Raw genomic sequence first — 14,090 nt, 5'->3', positions numbered from 1 at the left:
CATGTCTTGCCTGAAAAACTGGGAATTCTTGTTAGTATTTTTAAAACTATTTTCTTTCCATTGAGAAAAGGCTCTGAATATTACCTCGCTCAAGTTTGGGGGAGACCAGAGGGAAGAGGGGCGCACAGAAAGATACCTAACGCTTCAGGGCAAGACTGCGATTATGGAGGGGTGGAGAGGTAGTACGTCGGTGAGAAAATGTCGCCATGGGCAGGGATGGGGAGGGAAGTCATCATGAGAAAGTGGTAGCACATCAGAGTCTTGGAGGAGGGCAGCCTTCAATGGGAAGAGAGGCACAAAAAAGGCATTCCAGAAAGCGATGATAAAGGTCAGTGGGGTACCGCTTTTGGGAGGAAAAGGCAAAAGTCACCCTTAACATTTCTTTAAAATTCCTTTGAATGGTCCATGATGAACTGTGAACACTATAAATCTCATCGACATTCAAATTTGAGATCCACTGGACTAGACTGAAAGAAGAAATGAAAAGAAACTCTGTGAGCTCATGTCTGGGTATTTACACCATTTCCCCCCAAGTACTGCCATGGACTGGGTAGAGAATTTCATTTCGTTCTTGCCTGTCCTCAAGGTTTACTTCATTATGCTTTAACACAAAGCTTCTGCAATCCTTGCACATATTTAAAGACTTTATTGTCATGAAGATTAAATGCTATAACATCATAGTAAAAGTCCCTAGCATGGAATTTGTCATGTGGTAGGAGCTAATTAAGAGCTTGATCAGACCTACAGACACAGTCTTCTTTGCAAAGTCGTAGAGAGGAACGTGGCTCCCAGGTCTCTGCAATTTCTGTTGTGGACTCAGCAAAGAGGCATCACTCTCGAGCTCTTGGGCAGTGCCCTTAGGGACTGTATACGACCCCAGGGTTAGGTTCTGATGTGATTCCCAGGATGTCAAGATGGGAACTCCAGAAGGACAGGTGTTAAGGGGTCTCACCGTTTGAAAAGGGTATTTGCAGGCCATATTGCTTGGCTACACATTAGGCCACACGTTGACGCAAACCCCTGGCTCTCCCCTGTAGTCTTTCTCTGATGTTCATTGCGTGAAATTTAGGATTAACTGAAAGTCAGGGGCTACTCTAAGGCGGGCAGATTTTCTGGAGCCATTCTCCTATGAAAATGATCTTATTATATTTTCCATTTATTCTTCCCTGTACATTGTTTATTTCCTTCCCTCCCTGTGTAATCTCTTTCCATTTATACCGAATTCAGATTTACACCTACCTAGTTGGTTTTGACTATAATTTACCTTTCATTCTCCTTCCCACGACCCCCCTCCATAGGCCTGATTCTTAAAAACAAAAACAAAAACAAAAACCACAAAATTTCACCACTACTATCACCATTACCACCGAAACAACAAAAGAACATACCACCCACTTAAGTGAGCCAGAGGTTTGGGAAAGCTTTAATCACACGCTTTGTTTTAAAACTTTCCTTAAGAGCAACTCTTTTCCCCATGACTTTGATGGCTTTGGCTAGGGTTCAAAAACTGGATCTGAAGCAACTGTGAGCCATGGCCTTGAAGTCCCATCGTGGCCTGGGACGTGGAGCTGTGCAGATGCCCTTCCTCCTTTCCCTCTGCTTTCCTCTCGTGCCCTTTCCTATTGCCATCTTTCCTCCCTACGTGTTCTCATTTCTTCTATTTACATCCCACCCCCTACTTTCTTTCCATAATTTCCATCCCTCAAAGTTTCTATTCCCAACTGGGGCCTGAGCTTAACCTCCTACAGAGACCACCTGTGGCAAATTGTCCCCAATCTCGATGGGGCCTGATTAGAGCAGCCTCCTTAGCACCACGTGCATTTGGCAAAGGCACCTTCTAGTTTACTGATCACTGCATGCTCAGTCAACACACAGTTGCTGGAGGTCACCTTCTCCTTCCCCAGCGTCCCCTGGGTCATGGCAGACCAACAGTGCTATGGATAGTGGTTGCCCAGAAAACTATGTAAGGCTCACCGTTTCAAACACTGTCAACCTTTTCCCCTATCTTGACATCTTCTCTTTTTCAGTCCACAATTGCTGTTATCCCTCTCTCGCTTCTCCAGAATCGATTTCAAAATCCAAATGCTTTGCTTGGCTGTCCTGTTCTTTAGCCTCTGTTGGTTTATTATTTAGATATAAACATTCTTTCTAAAACACAGGAACAAGAAAAGTGCAAATGTGCTTACCTGGTGCATCTAACAAAGCTCACCCAGTTAATTCAGAGTCATTGGGCACAAAGACATCTCCTGTCTGCTTTAGTTTTTCCTTCTTTCTAAGAGGCTAATTGATTTTCTTTTGATAATCTTGTAGTTTTGGCTTGAAGTCTAAAATCTGGCCTGCTGGGCTATGTGTCAGATTTGTAAATTAGATGACATCTGTTTTGAATTTTATCATCTTTAATTTTCTTTCAAGCTCTCTTCACTTATTCATTTCCCTCCAATTGTAAGGATCAGACTTTGCTGGACGCGTTAGACAAAAGTGTCGACCTTTCTACTTTGGAGGGCACAGATTAAAATTACTGAAGCTAAATGGTACAATGAAGGCTATTCAGGGAAAAGATGTTGGGGGAGAAGCCTTAGCAACCATCCCGGGGAGGATGAGCAGTTAATACATAAGGCTGGCTCTCCACACCAGCATTTTGAAGTTCTCACCGAATAATTATAATCGATTCAAAGGAGATTGACAGTGAGGGTTGAACTGGGTGAAGTATTTTGAATCGAGAGAGGTTGAGGTGGTGGCGATGGCAGTGGTGGTAGTATGTGAGGTGACTGGCGACCTTTGATCTCTTCATATCTAATTTTTCTCTTTCTTTTTGGCCGGGAAAAAAGTAAAAGGACGAGAAACTCAAATACTTTCTCCTACATGAAGACTCATATTTTAATAGTGAGACCTTATTTTTTCCTCCTCTCTATATGTCTCCTAAGTTCTTTACATGGGGAAATTATTTATTGCTTATTGGATTGGGCTTCTCATTAAGGATCAGTTTTCCTGTTAGACTGCCTAATGTAATACCCTTGTATAACATGTTTTTCCTTTATATAAACCTTTTCACACATATAATCTCACAGATGTCAGTCAGCCTCTTTCAATGCTGCATTTGTAGAGGCAAAATAGAACGGATGAACTGCTGGCCAGAACACGTGCCTAAGCTGTCACATCTGATCCACATGTCAGTCATCACTGGAAGGAGATATAAGCAGGCTGGCTGTGTGAAGAATACAAAAGGGCTCTCCTAAACACCAGCTATAAAAGCTCTAAACAAAATTTCTGAAACTACATCATGAAAATTGGCCAACTGTGACTTTTTGCTTGCATATAAATGACAAATCATCCCTTCCTGATGCTGGCTTGGATTTCTTGGATGCTGCAGTGTTTGGGCTGGTGCTAAGCAGGTCATGGGACTGTGAAAATGCTGTTTTTGAATGGAATAGGTATTATAGCAGTGGTTCTCAACTAGAGGCCATTTGGCAATGTCCAGAGACGTTTTTGAGGAAGAGGGTTGCTGCTAGCATCTATTGAGTAGAGGTCAGAGATGCTGGTAAATATTCTATAGTACACAGGACAGCCCCACAACCAAGAATTATCTAGCCCAAATTTTAATAGTACCAAAGTTAGAAACCCTGGTATATAGGCATCTATACATTGAACCAACGGATTTTTATATGCTCAATCAAAACTGTGGTGTTGAGAGCAAAGGGCACTTGCAATCTGTCTTTCTCTGGTTAATAGTGATTGTTGACTTTGATAACCATATTGGCCAGATAATATTCTCTGTATAAAGTGGGCTGAGAGACCCTCTCAGGTGGGCTCCCCTCCTGTTACCTCTTTTCTTGGTTATCAGCATCGTCTCCCAGGTGTATGCCATCACTCAAGTTGGATATCTCTGGGTTTTCATCCATTCTCCTCAGCACACCTTCCACTGGTGATCAATTCCTCATAATCCTGAGCTCTCTCACTGTAATCATCTGCCTTGATTTCTTAAGTTCCCCACCACTGACCATAATTGAGGGAGCCTATTGTTAAATCTGCAAGGACAACCTCCCGGCCACGCCCTCTCTTGCCGCCTGCTCTTTCTGCCAAATCCATTCCGTGCTCCACATCACTAGCCCCTTCTTCATTCATTCAGTCCTTTGCTGAAGGAATATTTATTGAGCGCCTGCTATCTGCTAATTACCATGCTAAGATTTGTGATCATTCTCTGGATTAAAAACTTTCTAGCCTCCATGTGGTTTACAGGACAAACTCCTTGCTTCCTGACACAGCATGTAAGGCCTCTGAATATCTGTCTCTGACTTAACTTTTCAGCTTACTCTCTCAACTACACTGATGTGCTTGTTTCAGCCGCATAGAACTAATTGCTTTTCCTTAGTCTGGATCGTACACTCCTAAGCTCTTTTATCTTTGCGTGTGAGGAGTGCCCTTTCTATTTGAAGTATTTTTTTCTACCCATATCTGGGGTACTCATTCATCCTCTGCAACTTACTGTGGTACCTAAACAGATGTCTGGCACATGGAATCAACTCAATAAATAGAGAATGAACTTCAATTTCACCTTCTCTGTGGAACACTATTCAATTCCCCACTGTTGGTTAGTACATCTCTCAAGCTCCATAGCCCATTTTATGCATTTCTATTAAACCCCTTTTATGTCTTTGTTTTGTTTTCTGTCTCTTGGGACCTCTAGGCTCTGCCCTGTGCTGGGCATAAAGTGGACCCTTGTGACTAAAATGCTCACTATTTTCTCAAGATGGCTTCTCATGTTTTTGGAATCCTTGTTCCATACTAGAAACAGTATGCATCCTTTGTTATCCCCCAAACCCCCCAAATTTGAAGCGAGTTTCAAATGGGCCCTGCGCCTACTCCAGAAGTGAATACTTTTGAATGCATAGGATCTGAAGTTTGAGTCCGTCCTCTATACTTAGTTACTGTGCAAACTTGGGAAAACATTTAAGCCATCTCTGAGCCTTCGTTTCTTCTTCTGTAAAATAGGAATAATGATCTCTGCCCTTCTCATCTTGTGGGGAGGTCATGAGGATCCAGTGAGTTTATGAGTTTGAAAGTATTTTGTAACTTCTAACTTTCCAAGTATCATCCTATTCAAAATATAACAAATCAAAATAACTGCCCCCTCCCCCCCATCTTGCATGGTCTTCTTTATTTTTCCCACAAACTTCTAGAAAAGGCCAGTTCTGTGCACTATGTCCACTTGCTCCCTCCAACCCCAGGCATCCTATTTTCTGCTCAGTCATACCCCTCGCAGCTCGCTCACCACAATCATCAATAACTTCCTCATGGCCAAAACCCATGGACACTCCTCTGTCCTTCCTTCACTTGACCTGACTCCCGTCTATCTTTTGCTGAGATGTTTTCTGCACTGGGACCAGAGTAAACTTCCTGAAACACGAATTTAGATTCTATCCTGCCATGTACAAAACCCCTCAGTGACTTCTCAGTGACCACAGGGTAAAATTCAGACTCTTTAGGAAGGTACGTCAGGCCCTTCGTCGTCTGCTCCCTGCCGACCACTTCATCAGCATTGCCTGACGCTGCTCTCCTTGTCACACACACCCTAGTCATACGCAATGACTTCTGTTTCCAGGCAGTGTCATATTCTTTCACATGATGCCCAAAAGACAGCCTGGTGCGTCCGGTCGCCTCTCAAGACTCGGTTCAAAATATTACCTCTTCAGGGAAGCGTTTCCGGATCTCGGCTTCCCACTCCTCTCCATTTCATGCAGAAATAGATACCCCCATTTCTGTGCTCCTAAAACCCTTGACACCACTGTGATTAGCATTACCTCCTCTACTAGAAAGTGAGCTTTTTGGGTGCAAAGAACATGTTTTATTTCTCTATATATCTAGCTTGTGGTAGAGTTTCTGGTACAGAGTTAGCAATTGTTAAATATTTGTTGCATAAATAAAATATTATATAAAACATTATTTGTACTATATTCTTATTCTTTTACCATATTTTGTACACTTTTCAGAAAAATTTTTGTTACATTCTGGTTTTCACAGATTTAGAAAAAATTGTGGCAAGTGTGATCATTTATTCAGAAGCTACTTTATGCTGAGATAGTGGGTTTGGCTTTCTTTGGGAAGTTTCACGCCTACAAGAGAAAGTATAGCTATCTATGCAATGCCTCCATGGGTTGACAACAGATTCTTGAGTACACAGGAATTCCTGCTCACCTGCCACTTCGGGGCTTGGTGGCTTCCAGTTGTCGGGTGAGGAGCTTGGCAATGGCAGTGAAGCTGTTGCTCATGCGGAAGATGTCTCTGCTCTGAGGGCCCAGGATGGAGGAGAATGTGTCCGTGATGCTCTTAATCTCCAGCAGGAGAATATGGTGGAAAGAGTGCTCCATGTTTGCTAGCTGACTCACCAGGAATGGCAGGCAGCTCCTGGCTCTCTCCTGCCAAGAATAATGAAGAAAATGTACAGCTGTTGATGGGAATGTAAACTAGTGCAGCCACCATGAAAAACTGTGTGGAAGTTCCTCAGTAAATTAAAAATAGAACTATCATATGATCCAGCAATCCCACTTCTGGGAATATATTCAGTGGAAATAAAATCATTATCTTCAAGAGATATTTGTACTCCCATGTTCATTGTAGCATTATTCGCAAGAGCCAAGACAAGGAAACAACCTAAGTGTCCAATGATAGAAGAATCATTAAAGAAAATGTGGTATATACATACGATGATATATTACTCGGCCATAAAAAAGAAGGAAATCCTGCCATTTGAATTAACATGGATGAATCTGGAGGGCATTATGCTAAGTGAAATAAGCCAGACAGAGAAAGAAAAATACTCCATGGTATCACTTATATGTAGAATCTTAAAACAAACAAACAAACAAACAAACAAAAAACTTATACAAATAGACTGAAAAGTGATTGGAGAAATAAGGAGAGTTAAAAGATATAAACTTTCAGTTATAACATGAAGAAGGTCTGAGGATCTAATGTATAACCTGGTAACTATAGTAGATAACATTATATTGTGTAATTTGAAATCTGCTAAAATGTGTCAAGTGATGGATTGAGTTAATTAACTCAATGAGGAGAATCCTTTCACAATGTATATGTATATGAAATCATCAGATTGTACACTTTAAACATGTTGTCATTTAACTTGTCAGTTATACCTTAATAAAGCCAGGGAAAAAAATAACAATGAAGAACAAAGATCCATATTTTCAAAGAAAATCAGAGCCCTATGATGAACAGATGATAATTCTATGGGAGTTTACTAAAACAGCTAGCTGGAGCTAAACAATGTTTCATTCACAGTGCCTCTCGATCAGCTTCTTTGAGTTTTTTTTTTCCTGATTTCTAGGATTCCTGTTACTCCTTTTTATAAATATGTAAATAGTCTCATTAACCTATCTTGCCAGGTTCAAATCTCTCAACCACCATTAATGATCTTACCCCACACATCTACCTTTCCCAACTTTGTGTCCTTCTCTGGCCAGTCTCCACACCTGTGACTCCCTAACTCCACTTACATAGGGGGGCCTGGTCAGTGGCACCCTCCATCCATCCATCTGTCAGATAATGCCATGTATCACACTGGTGTCCAAAATTTACCTCCTCTCTACAGGACAAGCTCACTCATTTGTTCACTTTTAGCACCTTTCAACATGTTCCAGGGTGTATGTGCCTGATCGAATGAGTAGATTGTATTACCTAGCTTTAATCTTAGTTAACTCTCACAAGTGACTGAATAAGTTTCTTCAAAGAAACTGAAGATGAAGGGCAATATGAAACATGCAGGCATGAATGAATAACATGAAAATGGCTTAGCTGACATCTCCTATACCCATCATAACTCCTCATGAACTGCATTATTTAAACATGATGAGGAGTTATCCAAAAAACATTTGTAATTATCAAGAACATTATTGGAAATGTAGATTTGTGCCCAATATAAATGATAATATACCATTAATAAGTAAATATGGCTTATTTCATCTTTAACTCTTTTAGAGTCTTATTTTTTATATATATATAAATTGTTCACAATATTAGTGTAACAGAAAATATGTATAATTATAAGTAACTATATATTGGAAGTTGATACTCAAAATCCTTTTAAGTGCTAGATGTACAGTTTGAAATTGTTCTTCTAGCTAGGAATTCTCTTTTACCTTTCATTATGACATGTGAAGCCTTAATCCCTTTCAAGATGTAATTCCTGTCCTGGCTCCTCTGCAAAGCCATCCCCAGTGACTTCTTCTGCCCGAATTTTCACCACATTAAAGATTCTTTTTAAAAGTCTTATTTCGTACTCGATTGCACTCGATCATTTGTTTACTCATGTTTTTATTCAGTCAACAAATAGTTATTTCATCCTATGATATGCCTGCGCTAGACTCTAGATGACAAAGGTGAATGAGAAGTGGTCTCTGCCTTTAAGGGACCTGCAATTCCCCTTTCATTTATAATTCTCTAATGGTTACATGGACCAGTCAAATCTCCTAAAGGGGCTACTTCTCATACATCAATCATCCTCCTGGCACAGAACTGAGCCTGTAGAGCCTACACCCAATGTGTATGTCTCTGTTCACTGATTTAAGCAAACCTTATGTGCCAAAATACGACCTGACAAATAGAGCATGTAGTTGCAAAGGAACCTGTGCTTTACAGAAATATTTATTACAGGACAGATTTAAGTAGTGAAGTTTTCTACTCTTTAATACTAAACTTGATTTTCAAAGATTCCATATACAATTGACTGGAACACATCTCTTGGGGCAGTAGAGTACACAGTTTGACAGCTAATTGAAGAGATATTTATCCATTAAAGGATAAAAATATTAGATGGATGAAAAATAAAGACCATTGGAACAAATTCTAGATAGCCCATTTTATACGTTGACTCATACAATTGCCAGGTTACAGAATGATACTTAAATACTCTTAAGTCTAATATATATATATATATATATATATATATATATATATATATATATTACAACATAGATGCTTTCATTCATGCAAGGGCTCCATATGTCAACTCACAGTATGCAATGCATCACAGGGACATTTTCCATCCCCAATTTAAAGGAAAAAAGCTGGATGTGGGGTTCCTATCATGTGCCAGGCACTGTTGCAGAAGCTAGGAACACAGCACTAAGAAAAAAGATAAAAATTCCTGCCATGATAATGAGGGAACAGATTAATAAACAGAATGTGTGTGCAAAATACATAGTGTGTTGGATGGAGAATTGTACCCCAAAGAGAGATAAAGCTGTACATGGAGTCCCAGGGAGGGAGTCAATTTTGAATAGTGTAGTTGGGCCAGATCTCACAGAAAAGGTGAATTCAACAAGATTTTAGACTCTAAACCCAACATTCTCAGGAACATAGAAAATAATTACAGTAAAAATTGTTCTGTTTGATACACAGGGAGGTCAGAAGATGTAAGAACTGGGACACGGGAGATGTAACATTTTACTGAAGAGAATGTAATTTTAAATTTCAAGTAACTTCCTCAGCTTCTGATTCAGACTCCTCTTTAGCAGAGTTTTTTTTTTTTTCTGTGTCCCAAACATTTCATTTGCTTATCTAAGTGTCCCTGTGGTTTCATTATTAATTCTTCTTCTCATAAAAAATTAACATGCCCTTTCTTTAAAGCATATGTTTTCTTAAAGATGAAGATGGCTGTGTGGGTATTTGCTGAAATCAACCTAATTCTGGATGATCTCATGGCAGCCAAATGGAGCTGAAGGAAAAATTAATCGCAGAGCAGAAACAAGAAAAGTTATAACTGCTCTGAAACTAAAATACGAAACCAAGCCAAACTCACATGGTTTGTTCTGAAACCTTGGAGCACATCCATGTGCCTCTCAAGGGTAACAGATATAATTTTGTATTAGAAAGTGTAATATTAGGGTAAGAAGGGGTTAGTCTGATTTCTTTCTCATTTCCATGATATTTTGTCTCTGGGGGCCAGTGACTGCAGTTTTCTTCTTTCAGTCATCCCTCTGTGGGGACAGGGTCAGCGCCACCTGTAAGCCTTAATTGCGGGCCTGACTTCATCCCTTCTGACATAAGTTGATTATTATTAAAATAATAATAGCTGACCTACAGAGAGCACTTAATCTAAGTACCAAGCGTATTCTACATGCTTTTAATGTATTTATTCATGTATTTCTCCCAGTAATACTATGAGTTAAGTCCTGTGATCACTGTCATTTTATAAGAAGGAAACTGAGGAACAGATAGAAGACTAACTTGCTCAAGGTCATACTGCCCTCTCTGTCTCTACAGCTGGGTCTTCATTGGTTATATCCCAGCCCCTCTCATCAAAAATCCCAAACCCACTCAAGCACATAATTTTCCATTCCCTTTTCTTCCTATTTCTTGTTCATTATCAGTTATGTTCTCCTTTTTATTTAATTGTTTTTTATTTAGTGATATAAACATCATAAATACTCTGTAAATACAAAACAGACCAGCAGGTCTTAAAACTTCTGGTCACAGGATCCCTTTACTTTCCTAAAAATTATAGAAGACCCCAAAGAGTTTTTGTTTCTCTGAATTATACCTATTGATATTTAACATATATTAAGTTAAAATTGAAAAATTAAAACAAAACAAAACAAAAACTTCTGGAGATATTTTCAGTTGTCCCAGCTGGGGAATGGAAGGAAGACCAAGCAGTAGGAGTCTAGTGGGTAGAGGCCAGAGAAGCTGTTCAACACCCTACAATGTACAGGACAGCCCCAACAACCAAGAATTATCTGGCTCAAATGTTAATAGTGCCAAGGCTGAGAAAACCCGAGTTAGGTGAAACTGGCTATCCCCCTCGCCCCGCTCCCTGAAAGTATGTGGTGGTAAAGAGTACGGCTGTGAGTACATTTTGGTGCCGCTCTCTTGATGTGGGCTCAAGCACTAGCAGTTTTACCCATCATTGCTTGTCCTTTCGGTGCAAATGTTAACACAGTGATGTATGAGGTCAATGATGTATGAGGGTTATTGCGAAAATAGCTTTGACCTCACAGATTCCCTGGAAGGGCCTCAGGAGTCCATGATCACACTGAGAATTAATGAACTCAAGTCAAGCGTCTGCAAACTTTTTCTATAAAGGCCAGACAGTAAGTATTTTTGGCTTTATGGGCCATATGAGCTTTGCTGTGAGAGGACAGCTACAGACAACAAGTAAATGAATGGGCGTGGCTGGATTTAGCTCAAAGGTAGTAATTTGCTGACCCCTCAACTAGATCGGACGCTTGCAAAATTGCTTTGGACATTCTATTCATTTTTATCAGTGTTATTTTGTTTTTTAAATACTGCTACTTCTATCTCGTAAAGCTCCTCTGGTATTCTTTGTCAGGATAATAGACTGGAACTCAGAAAGTGGCCAAAAATGAAAATGCGGGTGCCTGGTTATGATGTTGCTAGTTTCCCTTTATTAAGCATCCACGATGTGCCAGGTACTTGGCATATCCTTCCTCGCTTAATCCTCACAACAACCTTGCAAAACAGGTATCAGAATGAGGATACTGATGTTAAGAGAGCCAATCACTTGACCAAGGTTACACAGATAGAGAATAGTCACAGTGACACAGCAAGATTGCATCAAGATCTGCCTGATTCCAGAGTTTGAATATTTCCATTTTGCCCAGGCTGAAAAACATCGTTTAGTGCCTTGTATGCTGCAACCTTCCTCTCTCTTTCACCCACAGCAGCATCGCTAACTGATTACAGTGCTCTTCTCTGCTGAACCTTCCCGAGATACTTTCTCTACACTACCCTCCTGTGAGTGGTCCTCATCCCTGGCTGCACGTTAGAAACAGCTGAGAAGCGTTTAGAATAATTCTAATGCCCTTTATTAAGCATCTACAATGTAATCTCTCACCCCCATTCCTATTTAATTTCATCGTAATGGGTGGGGTCTAGGCCTAGAACTTTTTCAAACCTCCCAGATAATTCTAATGTGCAACCAGAGTTGAGAATTGCTAGTCTGTAAGAGTCCCAAATCTCGGAAAATTTGATAATTAGCTGATTTAGGAAATGTGAATTTGGTCCTGAAATCTATACTTTTCTCTCCTCTATTTTTTATCAATTTACAAAAGAGTAAGAGAAAATAATATATTTGGCTGCCTACATGAAAATATTTTACTATTGGGCATCTGTTATTTTTGCTTTATTTTACTGTTATTTATTTTTTTATTTTATAATGAAGAAATTATTATTTTTCATCACAGCTCAACTCTGAAGTCTCTATGCACGAAAGAAACACTTACTATGGCCATTAGAAATGTAAAATCGAATGAGCTTATTGTTAGCGCTTTCTCAATGAAGCTTTGCCAGGGAGATCCCAGGCTTTCTTGGGAGTCCTGTGAAGTCTAAGTGGGGCCAGAGGTGCTCAACTGCTTGGGGGTATATATATTCCACGAGTCTCTTAGCTCCAGACAGTTGGAGGTTTTGTATTGGTCCCTCCCCTCGCTCCAATTCTTTGGCTTCAAGAAACTCTGGAGGATGGAGACCAATTCTTTCTGATTTGTCTTGGGGTTTCCCCAATTTTAGCACTGAAAGTTCCTCACCCTGGGAAACCTCTACCTCCTTGTTTCGACCCTCTTACTATACACAGGTGGTCTATTTGGTGCCACATTTTTCTCATCTTTATGCTTTTTGTTGATAATTTCACTGTTTAACTGGTGAGTAACTGATAGATAAGGTTCTCCTCCCAAATAAAAAGAGACATATGGCTTTTCTATAACCAGATATTGCTCTGTGTACATTAGGTACTGCCTGGATCTGTGGCAGCCATCGTACAAGCATGAGGGAGCATGCTTTTGGAAACAAGTCAATATACTGAGGATGGTGAGGCTTGTCTTCAACATTGCAGAACTTTTGAATACAGCTTAGAACCACATCTTCCAGACTTCTTGTTATATGAGATAAAGATTCTCATTATTGAAGCCAGCTTTAGTTGGATATGGTATTACCAAACTCATCTTAGCTGACACAAATACTTCATGACATTGTTGCAAGAAATAATGAAATAATATCTATAAAGGGCCTGGCATGAAGCAAATAATATTTAAAAATATTAGCAATCAATTGTTATTATATTATTTTTAATAAGATCTGATGATACCAGAAATATCAGTGAGTTAAAAAACGAGCCACTTGGTAGGGCCCTAGTGTTTTATTATAAAGATTACTGTTTTCCATGCCAGGCATACTTTTTGGCATATAGTAAATGTTAAGTGGTTTTGAATTTATTTGACATTATGCAATATATGCTGCATATGAAAGAATGTATATAAATATATTTAAGTAATGAAATATAACTTTAGCAATACCATTGAAGGCATCTCTGTACCCCTCCCCTGCGCTTCTCCCTTCCTCTGAGTACCTTCATTGTAGGTATTCTTGGTTCTTTGTCCTGTTCAACTGGAAGACTTTTGGTACCCCTTATTCTGTTGTCTGTGTAGAGTTTGAGGTATTAAACTTTAAAATAACATTTCAAATATTCTATTGACTGATGAGTTTATAGTCACTCTTTTTAGAAAATCCAAACAATGACCGAGTCAGAGTTGTTGTTACAAACCTGTTAACGCTGCTTTTCTGTTAGATTCAGCGGGTCTGTCAGAAAAGTGTGTTAACGTTTCTCCATCCCAACCACTGCTATACTCAGGCCTCCCTGCTCTGCATTCATCCAGAGACACCTTCTAGCAATAGCCTAAATCGTTCTACTGCCTACAATCTCCCCTTGAAAAATAGGAACGGTTGAGGCTTTCCAAAGCCTCTCTTTACTGCAGGTAATATAGAATAGGGAAGTAAGAGACTAGCAAGGCAAATAAGAGTATTGGTTGCTCAAACTGACAGTAAATGTGCAAGAATTTCTTGGTTAAATATTCGCAGAGGAAATTCCACCCTCACAGATCAGAAAAGTGTCGGTACCATGTAAACCCTCACAGCTGAGTCTCTTGTCCGAGCAGGTGTGGGCAGTAGTGTGGTAGTAATTAACAGTGTAGACTCAGAACATCCTTTGTGAGTTTGAATCCTGGCACTGCGACTGGCCAATTGTGGACCTTGGGCACGTTACTTATCTCCACGACTCAGTTTAT

General features: G+C 39.8%; 1 protein-coding gene across 13 annotated transcripts in view; it reads right to left on the bottom strand.

The window, feature by feature from the left end:
• Nucleotides 1-14,090, bottom strand: part of VEPH1 (ventricular zone expressed PH domain containing 1) — a 184,503-nt gene that overhangs the window by 87,465 nt on the left and 82,948 nt on the right. For all 13 annotated transcript variants that reach the window (XR_005651754.1, XR_005651753.1, XM_039857868.1 and 10 more), the window contains one exon: nt 6,193-6,413. Coding sequence is in view for 11 of the 13 variants with exons in the window: in XM_039857868.1 (XP_039713802.1) it covers nt 6,193-6,413 (221 nt within the window). In the remaining 2 variants the exon portion in view is untranslated. The remainder of the gene's footprint in view (nt 1-6,192; nt 6,414-14,090) is intronic.

Source organism: Pteropus medius, unplaced genomic scaffold (assembly GCF_902729225.1).
Source record: "Pteropus medius unplaced genomic scaffold, Ma_sr-lr_union100, whole genome shotgun sequence".
In the NCBI taxonomy this organism is placed as follows: Eukaryota; Metazoa; Chordata; class Mammalia; order Chiroptera; family Pteropodidae; genus Pteropus; species Pteropus medius.
This window is presented reverse-complemented; position numbering and strand designations above follow the sequence as displayed.